General features: G+C 42.1%; 1 protein-coding gene across 1 annotated transcript in view; it reads left to right on the top strand.

The window, feature by feature from the left end:
• The window catches only part of GCN1 (GCN1 activator of EIF2AK4), a gene marked incomplete at its 5' end in the record, with an annotated part of 43295 nt that overhangs the window by 3127 nt on the left and 18912 nt on the right, over positions 1-21256 (top strand). The window contains 28 exons of the mRNA XM_082491911.1: positions 641-772; positions 1977-2085; positions 2777-2875; positions 2957-3091; positions 3890-3958; positions 4045-4153; positions 4568-4642; positions 4904-5032; positions 5259-5309; positions 5723-5821; positions 6103-6276; positions 7836-7988; positions 8760-8852; positions 10309-10384; positions 10561-10720; positions 11643-11832; positions 11953-12077; positions 12355-12533; positions 12708-12801; positions 13575-13688; positions 13883-14081; positions 14567-14722; positions 17674-17855; positions 18136-18216; positions 18742-18885; positions 19679-19806; positions 19989-20178; positions 20563-20633. Of these exons, the coding sequence (XP_082348037.1) occupies positions 641-772; positions 1977-2085; positions 2777-2875; positions 2957-3091; positions 3890-3958; positions 4045-4153; positions 4568-4642; positions 4904-5032; positions 5259-5309; positions 5723-5821; positions 6103-6276; positions 7836-7988; positions 8760-8852; positions 10309-10384; positions 10561-10720; positions 11643-11832; positions 11953-12077; positions 12355-12533; positions 12708-12801; positions 13575-13688; positions 13883-14081; positions 14567-14722; positions 17674-17855; positions 18136-18216; positions 18742-18885; positions 19679-19806; positions 19989-20178; positions 20563-20633 (3516 nt within the window). The remainder of the gene's footprint in view (positions 1-640; positions 773-1976; positions 2086-2776; positions 2876-2956; positions 3092-3889; positions 3959-4044; positions 4154-4567; positions 4643-4903; positions 5033-5258; positions 5310-5722; positions 5822-6102; positions 6277-7835; positions 7989-8759; positions 8853-10308; positions 10385-10560; positions 10721-11642; positions 11833-11952; positions 12078-12354; positions 12534-12707; positions 12802-13574; positions 13689-13882; positions 14082-14566; positions 14723-17673; positions 17856-18135; positions 18217-18741; positions 18886-19678; positions 19807-19988; positions 20179-20562; positions 20634-21256) is intronic.

Below are 21256 nucleotides of genomic sequence, written 5' to 3'. Positions count from 1 at the left end.
GAAAGGCCTTTGCAAACTCTTCTGCCTTACTCTGCATCGATACCGGTGAGTAAATTCATGTAGAAAGGCTGTATTATTTAATCTATTGGTATTTATGTATTTATTAGTTAAACTGGGATGGAGCATCTGGAAATGTTAGCATGCAGTGTCACAGAGATGCATATGACACTGAAAGATGCCATCTAGTAATTAGGCTCTCAATTTATTTTTGACATTAAAAAGTTTTACGACGATTACCTTGTGTTTCACTTTTAATTTTGAAATTAAAACTTGCATCCTGTGATTCGGTCTGCAAGAATGAATGCCTGTGTCCTTGTGAAGCAAGACTAAGGTGTCTTTTAGACACCTTCTAGACAGTTTTAGATTGGATTAAATTGTGGCCTGTTGTAGAGGAGCTGTTCAGAACCTGTGTTTTCTTCTGCAACCTGCCAGGGAGCCTCGACATAACTTCTGTCAGCTGAGGAAGGGAATAGAGCTTTCTGCCAGAAACTTCTCCTCTTCTTTGAACGGCAAGGATAAAATAACCATTAGCGCAACTGTGGAAACGAGAAAGCAGAGTCCTTTGTGTGATGCAAGTGTAGTAATATGTGTAGCGTTGGCAGGATTTATAATGTTCACGTAGACACATTTTTCATTCCAGCGATGCAGCATCCCGCAGAGCTCTGCAGCTGGCGCTTCAGCAGCTCGCAGAATCCCAGCCAGATGCAACAGCAAAAAACCTTCTGCAGTCGCTTCAGTCTTCAGGGATCGGCGGCAAGGCTGGAGTTCCCAGGTGCTGGAGAGTTGCTTTGTGTGGAAGCAGTTCTGAGTTGCTGGTAGTTCCTCTTGTGATCAGAATGATTCTTCTGTTGATGCTTGCCAGAGGTGTTAAAAACATTTGGAGACAAAGCTGTTAATGACCATTCAAATGTTCCTTTCTTACCTCTTTCATGTCTTCTGTGAAAGCAGAAGGACTACCTTGGTATTACCGCTGGTGGATTGGGTCTAAGTTACAGTTTTGCTTTTGTTAACCTTCAAGTCTGGACAGATGAGGAATAAACTCTTTTAGCAAGAAATAGTCTCCAAAACGATTAGGAAAGAAAATTTCCTTGCCCATTTGCTGTTCAGCTGATGGAGTTCAAGACCTTATCATAGATAGGAAGATAATGAAAGTTGAAGCTGAGCTGGAAAACATGCTGCTGTTGTATTGTAGTGGCATCTGGGAACACCACTGGTTCCAAAGGGTGACTTAGGGTATTGTTCAGATGATAGAGGCCACAGAGAGCCATCCAGCGATGCTGCCACGGCTGAATAGAAGTATAGCTTTTAGAAAAATACCTGATCTTGGTTTAAAGGCTTGCACTGGTATGATATTTACCTTTCAGTCATAGTGGCTGGCCTTGTGCGCGAGGACACTTTCTATGTTCTTTCACTTTGAGGCGAAGATCAAAATGGGATGAGGATCCTCAGGGAGCTGCGAGGTAGGATCTGTTACCTGAAGTGGAGGGAGGAGGAGAGAGTTAGCAGAAACCAGAGCTGAGAAGTGTGCCAGGAGGGAATGAAAGCTGAGAAACAATTTGGCAATCTAAGGCTGAGAAGCTCTAACAGTAAAGATGAGCAGCAGATGAGAGATCTTGAGTCATTTTTTGGGCACTCTGAGTTGGCAAAGTATTTAACTCTCATTTCTGTCATGCCACTGGGAAGATCCAAAAATGGTCTTTCTTATGCTAAGGTTTTTCATTTCCAGCAGGAGAGATTTAGCCTCTTTTGTGCCATTCAGAAGTTCTGAGTGTTAAACAGGAGCTGAAACACATAGCTTCTGAGGACTAATTGTTTCCTTTAAAGGCTAAGACTTTCGCTGTATGTTTTGTCATAATGTTGCCTTGCTTATAAAGTGGTGTTCTGACTTGGGCAAAGATGAGTCTGTTGTGGATTAGTAGGTGTAAGTTACATACTGAGAGCTGTAGATTTACATCCTTCTTCTGTTTGTACAACAGTAAGAGCAGTGGATCTGCAGCTCTGCTGGCACTCTCCTGGACATGCCTGCTTGTACGCACAGTCTTTCCAACACCTGAAAAGAGACAGGGAGAAACATGGAAAAAACTGGTAGGTTCTTTTTGGTTTGCAGAAATATCACTTCAGAGATAAGGATTTAAATACTTCTAATGTCTTTAAGTTGCTGAAACGTTGCAAATAATTCTTAACGTAACTGATAATGTCATGTTAAAATTCAGGTTTACTGACAGTCTTTTTTGCTTTCTGGTGTATTTTGATCTCTCCTATTCTGCTGGAGAAAGGAGGAGGTGTATAAAGCATGAGAGTGAGGCAGTCTTGCTCTGCATACTGTGGTTTATACCAGTGTTTGTAGACCAGGTGGGCTAGTGGTGCCTCCAAGGTGCAGTCTGCAGCATGTCACGAGTTCCTTGTGCCTTCCTTGAAGTAGTTGCATGTGATATTCTGTAATACAGTGTCAAGTAGCTTTGTGCTTTCTTTTCACATACTGAAACCTGTGACCATGCTCGTAGCACCTTGGAATATAGTTGGAACACGTTTTAAGAAGAGGTATAATCTGATATAAATTGCTGTTTTCAAAGTCAGAGTTTCCAAAACTGCTACGCATGGTTCTGCAAAGTGGTGACTGTAAAATGAAAGCAATGGCAGCTTGTTGGAAGAACTTACATGACCTAAGGACTTTCTCCTAAGCAGATTCAGCTAATCACTGACATCTGACATGTCTTGTTTGATATGAGCTCTCTGAGAAGTGCATGAAAGTTTTCTTGGCTGTTTCCCCTGGCAGGTGGAGGTTCAGTGTTTGCTCCTTTTGGAAGTCCTGGGAGGTTCTCATAAGCAGGCGGTGGATGGGGCTGTGAAGAAATTGAACAGGCTGTGGAAAGAGGTGACGTATGCCTTACATGACCATATTCAATAGCTGTTCTAGGTTCTGTTGTGTTAATGTCCCTTGCTTTTTTCTCTTCAGAACCAAGATCTGGTGGATCAGTACCTATCTGTCATTCTTGGTCTTGAACCAAACCAGAGTTACGCTGCAATGCTGGGACTTGTGGTGCAGTTTTGCACAGCCCAGAAAGAAACTGATATTATTAAACGATACAAGGTAAATCTGTTGTACTGCCTTTTTTTTTTTTTTTTTTTTTTTTGGTAATAAGTAGTGTCACCTCATCATGGAGAAGGGGGGTGGACAGATGTCTCAATGAGGTTGGTACTTAGCAACCAATGATAGGACAAGGGGTAATGGATTCAAGCTGGAACACAAGAGGTTCCACTTAAATTTGAGAAGAAACTTCTTCTCAGTGAGGGTGACAGAGCACTGGAACAGGCTGCCCAGGGAGGTTGTGGAGTCTCCTTCTCTGGAGACATTCAAAACTCGCCTGGACGCCTTCCTGTGCAACCTCATCTAGGTGTTCCTGCTCTGACAGGGGGATTGGACTAGATGATCTTTTGAGGTCCCTTCCAATCCCTAGCATACTGTGATACTGTGATACTTTGCATCTGCCCTTGGTTTCATTATCTGTCAATTCAGTAGTAATGCACTTCTGACTACAACAGCTGGGATAAATTTATAGAGGAGGTGCCAGATATGTGGCTTTTTGCTGTGGCCTGTGCATTTATGTAGATGGCCAGCACTGCAGCTTTCTGCCTTCTCCCCTGCTGCAGGAAGAGAAGACAGCATTTAGCTCTCAGTGCTTTTTGAGCGTTGGGCTGAAGGGCAGAGCAGAGAGCACTGATCTCTGCTTGACTGTCTTATGTGAGGATGGAAGCAAAGCTGCTTAGGGGATAGGGCTGCCTTTTGGAGGAGAATGAGGTGGGGTGTCAAGCCTGGCTTCCTGATGGTGTGTGGATAGCTGTGTATAGGTTGTGATGTGGCTGTAATTTGGTGTTTGTGCTTGTTCAGAGTGCTCTCCTGGAGTTCTACTTGAAGACCATCCTTATGAGCAAGACAAAGCCTCAGAAGCATGTGCTGGTGAGACATCCTGTTGCAGAGCTGTTTGTGCTTTTGTCCTATGTGCAACTTCCACTGCTGTGCTGAGCACTTTGTTCTCTTTGCAGGACAGTTGTTCCCCGCTTCTTCGGTACATGTCTCATGCCGAATTCAAGGACTTAGTTTTGCCAACTCTGCAGAAATCCCTGCTACGGAGCCCTGAGAATGTAATTGAAAGTGAGTCTGTCATCTCTCTGCATTGCTCTGTCAAAGAGCATGAACAGTTGTTCTTAGGGGTCTGGAGTTGTTGGGGAGTGTGTATCTCTGGACTATGCTTTTGGTCCTGTGAGCGCAGGCGGCAGGATTGTCTGGCGTCCAAGGGTTGGATGTGGAGAAGTAACATATGTGGTGTGATCCCAAATGTCTGGGTATGTGATAGCTACTGTTTGCGCTGAGGACAGAATTTCACAGCTGAGTGCTAAGAATAGTCCTGAATTAATCTGTTCATTGGGAATCAATTTCAGGGTTTTTTTCTTCCTCCTCTTTACTGACCCTGTCCGCTCTTGATGTGAACTGTGGGGAAGGGTGTATTAAATGCTAAACCTAGTTACTTAACAAAATGTAATATGCCATTATCTCTTCTGTCTTCAGCAATCTCTTGCTTGCTCGTATCTGTGAACCTGGATCTCAGCCAGTATGCTCTAGACATTGTGAAAGGACTGGCCAGTAAGTACTCTTACTTCTGGAGGGAATGATGAAATTAGAATAAAGCTTTCTTCCAACTTGCTGGCAGTACCTCTAACAGCGTGATTACTGGTGAAGAGGTTGTTTTATGTGGGAGGGAGGATGATGCTGTAACTTGGAACTGGAACAGTTCACATGACTGTTCCAGAAGCTGAGTCAAGCCACATGTAAAGATGTGTCCTTGTCTTGCTGATTTTATGCAGTTTGTGGTAAGGAGCTCTTAGCTTAGGCATTATTTTCTAGGTCATCTGAAATCTAACAGTGTGCAGCTGATGGATGAAGCAGTTGTGGCATTAAAGAACTTGGCTCGACAGTGTAGCGATCCTTCAGCTGTGGAGTCACTGGGCAGACACCTTTTTGCCATCTTAGGGGGTGAGTAAACTGTACAATAAGCAGTTGAGATGAATAAAGGTTTGCTGCCTTCAAGGAGTTTTGTGTGTTGTATTTTCTGTTGTCTTTAGCTGCCTGTATGGTAGGGGTGGCTCAAGCTGGATCATGGGTAGTGGGGCAATCTTGTGTATTTTTAGAGAAGACTCTTGATGTAGCACTTAGCCGTTGTCTGTAAGTAAGCCATTACCCATTTGTTTCTCGTCGGCAGGCTCAGAAGGGAAGCTGACAGTTGTTGCTCAGAAGATGAGTGTCCTGTCAGGTGAGGATCCTAGAAGAAAGCTGCTTTGCTGGTCGAGGAAATTCAGCAGAAGGCTGAATGAAAGGGATCTGTACTTAAACCTTTAGGATTCCCTGCTGTCGTTCCAAATTGGCTGTGGTTAATGTCACAGAAGGTGCTGGATACAGCATGCCAGTTCTTTACTTTCTCTTCAAAGGAAATACGTTGTTGGTAGGCTAAAATGTTTTATGCAAGGAAGATGATGACTGTATCCTGGGTAAAAGTGAAGGCAGAGGTCCTGCTGTGTTTTGGTGCATGGTGGATGTGACATCCAGATGTAGTGATGAGAGATGTCTGTGCAAGGATTGAAATGTGAAGGGTCATTCTTGATTTTTTTTAGATGTTGCAGCAAATGCTGATGTTTGGAAACTAATGAGAGAATTCTGCCCTTTCAGGGATTGGCAGCCTTAGTCACCATGTGGTTTCAGGATCCTCTAGCCAAGCTCTGACTGGAACCGTGGCTGAGCTGTTCATCCCTTTCCTGCAACAAGAAGGTGAGACCTCTTGCCTTTGTTCTGGGTTTGCTAAGCTGCTTTCGTCTCGAGCAGGATTTTCTTATGGCCTGTTATTCAGGATAAACCCGTATTCTCACCTGTTGTGTTATAATATCTGTTGCCCTGTTTTGATGAGCAGCCCCATAGAGACAGTGCTGTGTCTCTTAGAAGTGAGTGCATTCTTTTCCTTCCTCCTCCTGACATTGTTACCTGCTTTCTGGTTTATGTTTGTGTGTTTTATGCAATTGCTGTACTGACATGAGCTCTGTGATACTTCCTAGTCCATGAAGGCACGTTGGTTCATGCAGTCTCTGTCCTGGCTCTTTGGTGTGTTCGGTTCACCACAGAAGTTCCTAAGAAGCTGGTAGAATGGCTAAAGAAAGCCTTCAGCCTTAAAACCTCTACTTCAGCTGTGAGACATGCCTACCTGCAGTGCATGCTGGCCTCTTTCAAAGGTAAAACTGTGCAGCTATTAATAAGTCTCTTGACTGTGTGCCTTAAGAGAAGAGTAATCAACTTCTGTGCTTCCTGATATAAGTAGATAGCTGCATGGATTAAGAAAGGTTTTGTAAGGCAGTAGCTGTTCATTAACCTCCTTGGTATTTCTCCTTCAGCTCTCTTTTCCCTTCAAGACTCCAAAGATGGTTTGTCTCCTTGTATAACTAGCATTACTGCCCATCATGCTGTCTTTTCATATACCCTCAAAGTAATTTTTGATTGCTTTATTTTTGTCTTACACCTAAATTGTAAGGCTTGGGGACTATGCTTTTGTTTTATATAGCACCCAGCATGCTGGGAGCCTGGTCTGTAGTTTTGGCTCTTGGAAGCTTTAAAAAAATTAAAATAAAAATTAATGTGTTTAGAATTTCTGAAGATCTTAATTTCAAACTTTTGGTGATCCTTTTGAGGTTTGCTTCTGTTGGTCCTATCCTCTTTGACTTCCGCGTTTCATCCATGGGTCTACAGACAATCAGTTTGATGCCTGCATGTGAGATCTCCCTTTCTTGTTGATGCAATGTCAATCAAAAGAATGGTATACATTTGCTTAAGAGATCAATAACTCAGTGTATTTTATAGGTGGATGGAATAGCCGTCACTTTCTCAATATGGGTATAAGTGAAATTGTAATTCTACATTTTTCTATTGTAGCTACCAGGAATGTCTGTGCTATTACATGGCTGAAAAAAACACTCTTAAACTACTTAGATGTCACAGGACGGTGGTCCTTTCAGAGACGTCAATATGGCAAACCTGAAGTTGCCCATGTTTGTCATGGGCAAGGGGGATTACTTGTGTGTGATCTGTGCAGCTGTTGAAGGGATCAGGACCCAAACATTCATATTCCAAAATCGTTTACTCAGCAGTGGAATGCTGACTACTGTTGCTTTGACCCACCCGATGAAGCATCCAACTGGGACATAAAGAAAATAGACATTCTAATTCTTATGAGTGTACAGCTAAAACACTGCCGGCGAATACTTAACATAGAAAATCACAAGGTCTTTTGTTTCCTTTTTCAGTATTTTGTGTAAGATGTTGCTTCTGGAAATACCAGGAGCACCTAGCTCAGTTTCCGTGGAAGCGAGGGTTGCAGGCCATTGGGATTCCTTGACTTATGAATGTTCGAAGTGGAACAGATGGTTATGGCTTGCCAGGAATTTACTTTCACTCTCTTAGGGAAGCATCATCTTTGAAGTCAGACTTCTGTGATTTAGAACCAATTCTTTTAATGTAACTGAATTAGTATTTTCTTTCACATCCCGTAAACAGAAACTTGTATTGAAATGGGACTGTTTTCTCTACGAGAAAAGGACTAAAGTGTTCATTATCATCTAGCTTTTCATTAGTTAAAGTTTAATGATAGTAGTGACTGGCAAATACTCTGGGAGATTCAGAAACTTCCCAGTACGTGTCTGGTTCCTTTCCTTGTCTCATGACACCAGAAGGACCATTGATACCCTTGTGGTGTAAAGGACTGTGTTGTTTTGTAACTTGCCTCTTTCTGTCTCCTCAGGTGACACGTTATTACAGGGAATGGACTTGCTGCCACTGCTGATCCAGACAGTAGAAAAAGCAGCATCTCAGAGTACTCAGGTTCCCATGGTAACTGAAGGAGTTGCTGCAGCTTTGTTGATCTGCAGGATGTCTGTAATTGAGGGACAAACTGGTAAGATCACGAAACATCCAGTAGAATCCAATATAAGCAGGTTCTAAGGGTTAACAGTTCTTCTTGACAATAAGCATGAGATACTGTTCCTTAATCTGTGTATTGCTTCTGTGGAGGGAATCATTGCCCCTTTGTAAACCAGGGAAGGATTTATTCCCATCTCTCTCAGTTATGTCATTGAAGAATTTTTGCTCTTCTGTGGCTCTGCAAATTACAGCTTCCATTTGCTTAGGGCGGTATTCCTCTTTATTCTTACAGAAGTTGTTCACCCAGACCTTACACGCTAGGACTTGACCGATGCATTAAAAGTACTACTTGCTTGTTATTTGGGTAGTACTTTTACAAACGATCTTTGGAAAGCATGAGGACTGGAATTCTGTTTTCCATTAGAGGATATTACAGGAACTATCTAAATTCATACATCTGCCAGGATCTAAAATCTAGGTGTGTTCTGTCTATTGAAAGCAACACACCGGTTTCCTCCTTTCCTTCATTTTTACGAAGGGTTCCCCTATGAAAGATTAAGGTGAAACAGACTTTATATTTCACAAGGGTAAATCAGAGAAATATATTTTTGTCCGCATATGTTTTTTGGACATGCTTATGGTTCTCTGAATGACAGAGATGAGAGGCTTTATAACTGAGGACAAGTAAAGCTAGAAATAACGTGAGTGATTTCAGGAGACGGAGTTCTACTGTATTTTATGTACACTGGTGAGTTCTGACTTATTTTGAAACATCCTTGATAGATGTCTTTTCTTTTCCCATCAGAGTCTAAGCTGAGTGGTTTCTGGCAGCTGATTCTGGATGAGAAAAAACAAATTTTTACATCTGAGAAGTTCTTGCAGTCTGCATCAGAGGAAGGTAATTTGTCAGTTACTGTGTATCCAGTTGCTGTTTAACTCTATTACTTAGTACTTACAAGAGCTACTGTTGCTGTTAGCCCTGTTATGTGACCCTTGGAGGATCCAGTTTCAGACTAAAACGAGCAGCGTGCTTTTTCAGAGGTACATCTGGAATAGTTGTAGTCTAAGCTTGGTAATGAATTAATTTAATTCTTAATGAACCTGAGTTATCAAACATTTATAATTCCAAATTTGTATATTCTGTAAAAGTCTTTCTAATACAAAATGTGCCTGTGTGGTGTCCCAGTTTGTAGCTACGTAGTTGCAGCCAATGTAAAGGGTGTGGAGAAGCCTAAAATTAAGAAGATGGGAAAAAGTAAAATAAGGCTGGAGAAGAAAACATGTAGGTGAAAATCTTAAGATATATGGGGGAAGAGTAGTAACAGATAAGAAATCAATTGAATTATAAATTAGTGTCTCTATGCTCTGGTTTGTTCTCTTGTGTTTAAAGACTAATTGAAAAAAAACAACTAGCAGAATGTGCCCAACAGAAAACATTACTGACTACATTTTAAACTGAAAGTTTTGAAAATGGGTTCATGAATCATTTCTCTGAAATGAATTCATTTATCTTTTGTACAAAGCTTTGAAAAGGTAAAGTTTTCTAAATGGGAAATAAGATAATTTTGTCCCCGTTTCCTGAAGGCAGTGTGTGCATCCATTCATTTTCCCTTCCAAGTCTGCAGGTATCCTGAGCCAGCATGATTTGCAAAATGTTTTGTTACTCCCTTAGGAAGTTAGCTCCAAAAACTAATGCTGGTATTGTGCGAGTAAATATTGTCATGATTTGTTATTTAGGTGAAAACATCCAGTTTAACACCCCCAAACTATCTAATGTCTTGAATGTTAAAAGTCCTCTCTACCATATGTAATACGGGTTATAACCCACCCCATGTTTCAGGGCTTTCTGCTCCTGATTTTATGATCTGGTTGAAGCTGATATACAAACCAAAGGGCCTAGTGACAGTTGAAGCTCAGACGACGGTGTGAGTAAAATGCCAAGGCTACTATTCAGATAGCATTATGCACTTTTTTATGAGTTCAGTATACATATTTTTATCACTGGAGACATTTTGGCAGTGCTCAGGAATTAACAGTACTGATGCAGTGAGCATGGTGTTTAGCATTTGGTTTGCTCTGTTGACTTAGACAAAAATAGGTCGCACATACTGGTCAAGAAAATTCTGCTGGGATCCAGCTGACAACATTCCTATTAAATCATGATTCTGTTTCCAGTCTTGGCATATCTGAGTTGGACTTGTCTCTAGCTTCGTTGAGAAGATTATGTAGAGGCTCAGTTTGGGTGGCTATTTTAATGTATCCCTCTTGCTGTTTGTTTGTTTTCAGGTAAAAAAAAAATAATCTGTTTCCTTATGAAGTCTCATGCTATTTTAAATATTTGTGTTTTCCCACAGCAATGTGTACAGTACTGCAGCTGACAGAGCGCCTTCTCTTGGATCATGCACAACGGCTGCCTGAAAGTAAAGTTCAGTACGTAGACTGCTCTTGCTGCCACCAATCCGTGTCTGATCCCTGAATGTTAATGTGGGCAGTGGAGAGGGTGGGCTTGGGACTTTGCACAAAATGTTGGACTCTTTGTGCTTTTATGTCCAGTTGTTTTGCAGAGCTGCCTCCCTTGCTAAACCTGTTTATTTCTCCATTTGCAGGCAGTATCACCGTGCCCTTGTTGCAGTACTGCTGAGTCGGATCTGGCATGTTCGAAGACAGGCCCATCAAACAGTTAAGAAGCTCTTGTCCTCTCTGGGAGGGTACAAACTGGCCTATGGGCTTTTGGAGGAGCTGAAAGTGATTCTCAGTTCTCATAAGGTGAGTAGTCAAGAAGCCCAGTCTCCGCTTAGCCAGCTGTTTGTACGCTGCCGATCACCTCCCTAGCCTAGATTTTCTGTTAGTATTGACATATAGTGTGATATGAAGATTATTTGGTTCCAGCTCTAGATATCCTAGAATGCCACTTGTTACTAAGTTACTACATATTACTGCATCACTGTCTGTGGTGTGCCTAGTCTTCCCTATATACACAGAAGACATATTATTCAAAATTATTTGGGTAGGAAGCTGCAGTTTTCCACGTTCTTCTATTATTTTAATCCAAATTTAATCTCTGCTGGAAGACCAAGTGTTTAGTTCTTTTCTCGGTATCCTGGTTCTTTGGCCATGGTTTGTAGGCTGCCTATTTAAAACAAATGTAAGATAAATACTTTAGCAGCAGCTATTATCAAAAATAAAAAGGAAACAATGAGTCCTATATCATTGGGCATGCTGCTAAGCCAGCACCATGTCAAGTTGTATAATAGATTAAGTTGCGTTAGTAGGTACCAAGGCTGGGACTTTGTAAATAGTCTTCCCATGTCACAGACACAGCCTGAATAAAGTGTTTTTTAAAAGATACTGGATAAAATTGGACTGCAGAAGTTGGGTATACTGTTCCCAGCCAGCTGGTTCAACGTTCTCCAAAGTCCTCTTTGCCAAAAATGGTTGGTTTAGTTTTATTTTACTGCTGCTTGCCAAATCTAGTATAGTCCTCTGTTCTTAGTCTTTCTGTCACTGTCATCTCTGTGCTTCAGTTCTGCTGTTACCCTTTATCCCTTCTTTCCTTTGAAAACTTCAGGTGATTGGTACTGACAGAGGGAGCCGATTGTTGTTATTCGGTATGGTGTTACTGTGGGGAAGTGTGCTCAGGGCTCAGAGAGGCTTGGTGTGGTGGGTTAATGACAAGTTGTCTGCTCAGGTTCTGCCTCATGAGGTCCTGGTGATGGAGTCGGGAGAGCTGTCGGAGCTAGGAAAGACATACATTCCTCCCCGTGTCCTTCATGAGGCACTCTGTGTCATCTCAAGTGTGGCAGGGCTGGATGTGGATTCCTTTGAGCCAGAAAAGCTGGCTCTGGAGCTGCTGCTGGTGAGCCATCATCCATCTGTAGGTAAGTGAAGGGATAAGGCCACTCTCATGGCCAATGTATGGGGTTTTTATCTTACCTTTTTGTTTCATTATGATGGCAGTCTGCTTCATATTTATTTTGCTCATTTATTCTTCTTGCTAGTGGCAGTGCAGCCAGGTCTTTGGCCAGCCCTCCTCATCAAGATGAAGATAGATCCCAAAGACTTCATTACCAAACACCTGAATGACATATTACCCAGGATCACAGCCTACACTCCCGAGAACCAGGTGATAAACTTCTGCTTGCGTTGTGTTAGTTTTGGGAGATTCTTTGGAACAGGAGAATTTTCTGGAGGAGTTAAGTACTGACTGGTCTATAAGGAAGCAGATCCATCCAAAAGGTGGGGAAAATGCAGATTCAAAGAGAATGTCTCTAGTGAAAAGGAGCTGGGATTTAACGGAGGAAGAATGTGTGCCAGCAACCGAGTAGAATTCTACGTAAGATTCAAGTACCCACTGAACAAGGAAATAGAACATAATGTTTTTTCCTTTGTTTTCTTGATAGTCATCTATGAATGCAGTGGGATCCCTCTCTCTGCTTTCACCTGGTAGAGTGCTCCCACAGCTCATCAGCACTATCTCAGCATCAATGGAGAATCCGGCTCTGTGCCAGGTTACTCGAGAGGAATTTGCCATCATGAAGACACCAGAGGGAGAACTGTATGACAAATCTATAATACAGAGGTAAAACTTTATTATTTCTTTTCCCTGTGCACCTGGGGATTGATTGCTGCTGGCCTCTAGCCAGTGGGTGAGTGGGTTTGTCAGATGCTCTTTCTGGATAGGAGTTCCTGAATTTGTGTGCCTGGCGCTTAGTCCCGAGCAGTGCTGATTCTTTTCTTTACTTTTCCTTCTCAGTGCTCAACAGGATAGTATGAAAAAGGCTAACATGAAGAGGGAGAACAAAGCCTATTCCTTCAAGGAACAAATCATTGAGCTGGAGCTGAAGGAGGTGAGTTGATGGGAGCAGGAATGCCAGGCTGGTGTCAGAACCATCACTGCTGTCTCAGCTGTTTTGTTGCGTGGCTTCTGGCATAAGCATGTACACTGTTGGGAAAGATTCTCTGAAATTCTTTGAATATCTAAATGGTGTCTTCTCTTATATCTGTATGTATCAGTTTCTTTTCTCTTATATCTGTATTTGTGTCAATTTATGTGGTATTCTGCTTGTTTGTGAGTGCACTTGCTAGTTGGTAATACCTGTTTTTTCTCTTCATCTCGTGTTCAATGTACCTCATGTAACTTTTTCAGTACGGGTTGTTAAATAGGTGCTTCCATCTTGTTTACAGACAGCAGTTCTGTTCAGTCTGCCCAGAGAAATGGGTGTAGGTGGGGGGGAAGAATTGGGTGAAAGGAAGGGAGTGTACCAGGTTGACTGGAGCATTCTTTTAGTAAAGGTTGACTTCTGCTTGCTCTGGGGAGGGTCACGTGCTCCTCCACTGTAGAAAGAGCTGGACAGCTCTGTTTAATGATATCAAACAATTTGTGACCTATTTAAATGTGGGAGAAACTGATGTTGTGCTGCTAATGGGACACTGCGGTGTTGTTAACCTGCTGATTTCCATTTTGTGCCTTCACTTAAGAGTAAGGGGCTTGGAAGAGTATTTTCGTACTGTTTCAAAAGTAAATTGTGAAAAAAACAATGTGTCCAACTTTCTTCTCTACCTAGTTAAGGGGATGTTGTTAATAGCTCTCTATGATAATGTCCATGGCTTGCTATTGCAGGAGATAAAGAAGAAGAAAGGAATAAAGGATGAGGTGCAACTGACTAGCAAGCAGAAGGAGCTGATGCATGCACAGCTGGAAAGGGAGTCTCAGATAAGAAAAAAGCTGAAGGAGGTAAATTTCGATGGTCTTTTTTGCCATCTCTGCAGCTACCATGACGCAAGTAATTTTAATAAAAAGAAAATGGAGTAGCATAGAGAACATTTGGCAGTAACCTGTTTGTTTCTTTCATTAGAAATAACATTAAACAACTTAATTTTTTCCCGGTGAAGTTTTTATGGTAACCTTTTGAATTGTTTCTCTTACAGCTTGATAATGAGCTGGAAACAGCCCTAGGACTCCTGGACACTGTTATAAAGAGAAAGCCTCCTGGTCTAACTCAGTACATCCCTGGTCTCATCGGTTCCTTCTTGCCACTTCTTCGATCGCCTTTGGCAGCTCCAAGGATTAAGGAACCTTTTCTTTCTTTAGCTTCCTGTGTCATGCCTGCTCGACTGAAAACCTTTGGTTAGTGTTTGCAGTTGCTATTTAAAGGTAGCGTGCATTATTTTTGTGGCAGGGCAGTGAAAACCCTTGCTCTTACAAGCTGTGGATCATAACCGTGTACCACAGACAGCCAAGAGGAAAAACCACCCTGGAACAGTGCTTAGGGAGATAACTGCGACGTCCCAGAGATCCTACTGCTCCATAGGACTGGGTGCAAAGACAAGGAGTTGTCTAGTTATTGTGACCACCTCTCAGTAGCACTTGGTCGCAATGGGATTGTCTCCCCTGTGCAGAGTTTGGAGGATGTGAGTGTAGCTCACACATATGTGTGTGAAGGAAGCTGTCCCCGTGGGACAGCCTTGGGGCTGTGCTTCCTTCTCTGTGCCTCTTTTGCAGCCAGGGCTGTTGCCCAGAGCTTTGTTATAATTCTTGGCTCTGTGTTCCTGTTTCTCTCAAGAAATGTTTGGGTTTAGTCCTCTCATGGATTCTTTATTCTTTCATACCAGGTACTTTAGTGAGCCATGTGACCTTGCGCCTGATGAAACCAGAATGTGAATTAGATGAATCCTGGTGTCAAGAAGAGCTGCCTACTGCTCTGAACAGAGTTGTTACCTTGCTGCATGCCCATACGATTCCTAGCCGAACAGGCAAGGGAGAGCCAGGTAAAAAGTATTGTAGGTCTCTCTGACACCCGCCCCCTCAGTAATAACTCTGAGCTGTTTTAGTTTTGATGGTTTGTATAATGTTTTATAGGTGAGACTTCACTTCTCTTTTTTTTAAATCTGATAAGTCTTCATAGATATGAAAAAAACTTAAGTTTTGGGGTTTTTTTTTCGGTGGTAGTAGTAGAAATGGTGTTACAAGTATAGTAAATGTAGAATGAAATAACAGTGTTTTTTCTTAAAATTGTTCGTACAGAAGTAATAGTGCTGAAATTAAGGCTCATCTTTGCCAAGGACAGTTCCTGCCTTTCAACACCACTTAGCATAAGTGATTCAGTGAGACTAAGTGGAAAGACAAAATAATTGCTTGTTATCTGTGATCTCAGCAGTGAAGTGCCTGTGGCCTCTGCTTGTTTGCTGTGTAGTGCTGCAGTTCATGAATATTTTATTCTGGCATGGTTGTAGAAGAAGCAGTTCTTTCCCACTCTGTAACACAAAGGCAAGCACCAATATTCTTACAGTGCAAGAATATGATCTGGGTTAAAATTGAACCTTTTTTTCTTGATTTTTTTTTTCTTTTCTTTTTTCTTTTTTTTTTTTCCACTGGGTTAGTTTTAATCTAGATCACTTGCAGAATCTGCTTCACAATGTGGTGCGCAAGTACTTGTACCACTACGTTGAAGATAGTAGTCCAGAAGAGAGAGGGTAGGTCTGCTTTCTTTGGAGGCAGGGGTGGCTTGGGCTGTCTTAAAGCATCTGGTCTACTGTAGTGATAGAGGTGGTTCATTCAGGCTCTGGAGTTGTTCATCATCTAGCTCAATCAAAAGTTGCTGTGGTAGGTGGTTGATAATTTTTTAAAGGAAATGTAGGATTCTGTTTGACCCCTTACCCCAGTAGTTCAGTTCTCCTCTTACTGTTCTGTTGCCAGTCAGATCTGCAGTTGTGACTGTGGCAAACGTAATCTTCACAGCTGAGTAGTGGCAATTGACCATGTTGAGCGCCACTTCAGTGCTGAACATCTCAGTGATAATTCAGTATCTCCACTACACAATTTATTTCCATAATAAGTGCAAGTTCATTAACATTTGAATGCATTTTCAGGCTTATTTCCAGAAAGTAGTGGAAGTGTTTTCAACCCTCATCCTTCAAGATTTCCTTCAGTGCTTAATTAAATGAATATCTGATTATTTTTTTTTTCCCCACTTCTGCAAGAGAAAGGAAGAAGGTTCCATAATTTTGCTGGACAAGTCATGTTATATTCCCAAATGATTTTTCCTCATTTTCAAAGTTCTTTAGAGTGTAGTCTTGCAATATTATTTACCATGAGACCTAAGAGACACCGTACTTCATTCTAATGTGGATGCTAAAATTTATCATTCATTTCCGAAGTGCCAAGATGCATTTTATAATCTTTTTTGTATTAGTCAACACCAGCTGCTGTGTTAATAGAAAATATATCTTCTCAGATAAAACTTTCTTCCTCCTGCTGCATATAGAAGGACAATTGCTTAAGCCTAAAAATATCTGGCCAATAATTAAAAAAAAAAGCATAAAAGTAAACAGATACTGAGCAAAAAAAACCACCACATCAGAGATGGAGAGGGTTTTACCTAAGCTATTCCTGTTAAATAGCTAGGAGCTCGTATTGTGTTTGGTATTTAATATTTCTCCCTTGAACTACTTTTGCAGTATCCGTGCCCTACATAAGCTGACTAATACTGCAGTGTTGTATCTGCAGTGCTCTTCATCTGCATCTTAGAAATTTAAAATCTGGTGTTCTCTGACAGCACAGAGAGTATGCAGAAAGCAATAGTCTTCCCTAGCTGTCTAGTGCTTGAGGTTTAACTGGACTAAGTGGAGGACTGGAAGGAGCATTTGTTATGTCGCATAGCCAAGCCCCTGTGAGTAGGAAGGAGCAAAATCTTTGACAATAGGAATCCAAAAGCTTTAGTTTTTTCAAGGGGGGAAGGGGAGTTGAGACTTGCACCAGAGTTAGAGGAACATCATTGTCAAGAATCCAGCTGAAGGCTGGAGAGACAGGTTAGCTAGGTTGGTAGGAAGTGTTTGAAGGGACTATAGCTGGCAAATGGGCCCTTACCTTGGGACAAATTAACTTTAAAAGTGAATTACTTAAATTGTATCAGATTCCCGTGTGGATCCTCCTGCTCAGAAGTAAAATCGACCATAATTTTTCTTTTAGTTTAATTCACTTTAATTCTCAGGGTGTACACATAGTCTTAATGCACTTTAAATAATAGATTTTGTTTCAGCTTTGGTTGTGTGATGGATTTGATTTTGTGGCCCGTCCCCTCCTGCCCACAAGTATTTCCAGGATAGACAAAATCTCAGTTTTGCCTGTCTGTCTACTTTAGTCCATTCAATTGTTTTGATTTCATTTACAGTGTATATTTTTTCACTGTCAAAACCATTGGAAGTAAAGTCACGTTAGGATTCCAAATTAATTAAAGCCAGCTCATTGGTGTAGCAAGGAACAACAACATAGGTAGAATCATAGAATCATTTAGGTTGGAAAAAACCCTTAAGATCATTAAGTCCAACCATTAACCTAACACTGAAATGCCAAATATCGCTGTTGGAGCCATACTGCATCTGCCGTTAAGTGAAGTGGCAAAGGGTAGAGGCTAAACGGGGGGGGGGGGGGGGCAGCTGTCTGCGCTGCTTTGAACAGGCTAAACTTTGTCTCTGGGGGGTAAGTCCAAACACACATGAGGCAATGCCCTTTAGACCGGGTGTTTTTAGGGGCACAGAAATACTTAGGGTCACTTGGCATGTGTGTACATAAAGCTGAATCTGGCCATATCCATTACGTGCTACCAAGGTGTACGTTTTACACCACTCGATATTATAAAACAAATACCTGCTTAGAGATAAAACGTTTGGGAATATAACAAGATCAGCTAAGCTCACATGATTTTTTTTCCTTTTTGCAGGTGCTGCCCCATTATCAGCTCCAGCGTTTTCCTTGGTCTTTCCTCTCCTAAAGACTGTTATGACTGAGACACCTCATGACAGTGAAGGCAAGGAGGAGTTTCTGGTCAAGATTCTGCAGATCCTTACGGTCCATGCTCAGCTGAGGTCATCAGCAAACAGCCAAGCTTTGCTGGTGGATGAGGTGAGAGAGAGCTGTGGGGATCAGGTGACCTCCTTCAACAGTTGTTCAGATGAAGCATGGGATAAACCAGCTAATGGTAAACTGGACAAGGCCGATTAATTCTACAAGTTAAAGTTAACAATGTAAGATTGTTTTCTGTCACAGATTTTGGTTACCTGTCCAGCCCTAGGTTTTGATTGTGATTTTTCTAAGGAGTGTCATACACAGGCAAGGTACTTTGGAGTCACAAGACATAAGGCTTTTTCTCCTCCCTCTGCCTATTCTCCCTCCAACCTTTCAGAATGGCCCAGAGTTGCTGCCCCGGAAGGACATGCTGATTCTGCTGACCCGGGTGATAGGAACGGGTTCTCCACGGTTACAGGTGAGCCCTCAGCTTCTAACCACAGTCAGGATTCTGCTTAAGTTTTATCAGCACCTAACGGAGGGAACTACACCCACTTGGTTTAAGTCTCTGAGGCTGGTGCTTGATACATTACCAATTTTCTCCTATGCTTTTGGTATTCTTCTTGGGATAAAATGCCTTTTATCTTTTTTTTCCCATGGGCTTTATTGTACAAAACATATTCTTCAGTTTTCCCACAGGTGACATTTTATTTCTTTTCTGAGGCCTTCCTCTGGCAAAGAAGTTTAGTAGTCACTCCCTCAAGTAACCAGTAGTAAAATTTGTTCTAAGGGATGAGATGGCAGAAAGGTCAAAAATAACAAAAAGGCAAAGGGTTGAACTGAACTCGTCAGTTCTTGTTTTCGTCACAAACCCTGGTCACTGTTCGCTGAGAATTTCTTCTCTTGTGATAGCACTCAGCCCCGACCCTGCACTTGCTTTGACCAAATGCACAGAAGCAGAAGGCAGTGGTGGAATCTCTAATACTTCCTCATGGCATTTTAGGTTTTGGCTTCCAATGCACTGACCACCCTGTGCACAAGCAGCAGCGGGGAGGACGGCTGTGCCTATGCAGAACAGGAGGAGATTGATGTGTTACTTCAGGCCCTGCAGTCTCCTTGCATGAATGTTCGAGATGCAGCTCTCAGGGTAGGTGGGAATCATTCAGGGTCACACTGAATGCCTTAATTTTTTGAGAGGTGAATCTTCTCTAACACTGATGAAGAGAGGCTTCAACTGTGATGCTTGTCCTTGGGCAATGTGTCTGCAGGAGGAAGCAGTAGCTACTGAACAATAGTGTTCTAAGTAATGCTCTTTGTGCTAGATTTATCTTACAAAAAGGAGTACTCTGGGTCTGTCCACACTTTTGTTTTGTTATGACAACTTAGAATCATAGAGTTATTTAGGTTGGAAAAGACCTTTATGACAAGTCCAGCCATTAATCTAGCACCTTAACTTAACACCTTCTATTTACAATTGCAAAGAACTTAGTCTTAATGAGAGAAGCTGTCAGAAAAATTGCTGTGTCTGTATTGGGCCCAGTGTTTTTGGAAAGCTTCAGGCTTAGTTGATTCTGAGAACATTAAAAAAAAAAAAAAAGAAACTAAATAACAAGGATGCTTTGTTTTCTTTGCCATGGAACGAATTTCAGCTTGAATCTCAGTTGGCTTCTTTGTAAGTAGGAGTAGAAAAGACTGTAGTCACCAGAGCACAACCTAGTGCCTAGTTGCCTCTCTGCAACCTGTACAGAGAGTGCTACTCTTGAGTTTTATCTTCTCACCTATTAGCGGCAGGTAGTCCTTGATCAACACTGGCAGCGTGCTGCACAAGCAAACATGAATTTTGACACTTCCAACCACTGAGAGATTGACTTGGCAAAGGTTTAAAGTGTTTTAAAGTATCTGTTTCTAAAACCAGATCTTTCTCCTGTAAACTAATTCAGGGACTAATGGAACTACAGATGGTTCTGCCAACCCCAGACAGCGATGAAAAGAATGGGCTGAATCTGTTGCGTCGCCTTTGGGTAGTGAAGTTTGATGTGGAAGATGAGATTCAGAAGTTGGCAGAGAGGTGAGAGTTATTCCTGGCTGAATGGATTGTAAGGGGGCCTCTCCTGCTCCCCTTGTGGAGCTCCATGGGCAGGGGCTTTGCCGCCCACAGGTGGAGGACAGCTTTAGGTCACCCTGATATTGCATATAGCAGTGGCTTCTTTTGCTGAAGGGTGATCCGTCGCCTCTTTGTGTGTGCTGCAGGTTGTGGGAATCCATGGGTTTGGAGCTGCAGCCTGACCTCTGTTCTCTGCTGATCAAAGATGTCATCTACCATGAAGAGGCAGTGCGACAAGCAGGTGCTGAAGCACTTTCCAGAGCTGTAGCTCAATATCAAAACCAAGCAGCAGATGTCATGAATAAACTTACAGAGATTTACCAGGAGAAGCTCTATGTAAGTACTCTTGTCCTAAGGGGCTGACGGGCACAAGCTTGTGCTTTATTTTATGTTAATCACTTTTCCTTTTGTCTGTCTTGAGGATGTACGTGAAGCCTACAGTTGCTGTGTTTGAGCTTATCACAGACTTTAATGTCTTGAGCCTCAAGTTATCAGACAGTAATGGCACCATTGTACAGGTGGAAGATGTGCCTTAGGTGATACAAGAAGACTGTGGCAGAGCAGCGTCAATCTCAGTCTTTTGGGGCCTAAGCTAGCTCTCTCTCTGCCTGTTTTTTTACCATGCTTTTCTGCTAGTGATGTCATACCTCTGTGCAGTATTATAAAATGGCATTGCAGGTATGGATGACAGTATTCTGACAAAGTTTTTTTGCCTTGCAGAGGCCACCTCCAGTTTTGGATGCATTGGGACGAGTGATATCTGAATCACCGCCTGACCAGTGGGAAGCAAGGTACAGTCATCTTCAGATTGATCTCATCACTTCCTGTGCACCCAAATGAGATGTTCCAGATTTTTATGTAGAAGTTCAGGCAGTGGAGAGATAAGGGGGTGTTAAAGGAACAAAATATATGCAGCTGTATGGACTTGCTGGTTTCACGCTTCCTTCTGGTAGAGAATATTTGTGCCCCTCAAGCAGGCTGGGCAGGCCAAACTGAAAGGTGCTCATTTCCATTAAAACATTGGATGCCCCCTATGTCCTTCTGATGAGAACAGACTCTTTCCCTCTCAGATGGTCTGGTTTTTGTCTTATCTTACTAGATTCCGACCTCTCTATATGGGCAATTGGTTGTTTCAAGAACAGCAGTACAAGTGTTAATGAACTGGATGAATTCCAGTTTGGGTAATTACTTTTTGTCTACTTGTACGCCCTATGCAGGTTTAATTGGAGACCATCTTGTTCGCTACCTGTCTTAAACTAATCTGTTCTTTAGTGCTGATGTACTTTGTTGTAAACCTGCTGTACTTCAGTAGATGAAGTGATCCTGATGTCTGTCTTTGGCCCAAGTATCTGTAATGCTTAATCAGGATAAAAGTCATTATACGGCTGAAAGATTGTTGTCCTTTTGGGAACCT

This window comes from Vanellus vanellus, assembly GCF_965231255.1.
Source record: "Vanellus vanellus genome assembly, chromosome: 16".
NCBI lineage: Eukaryota > Metazoa > Chordata > Aves > Charadriiformes > Charadriidae > Vanellus > Vanellus vanellus.
Note: the sequence above shows the minus strand (reverse complement) of the source record. Positions and strands in the feature narration are given on the sequence as shown.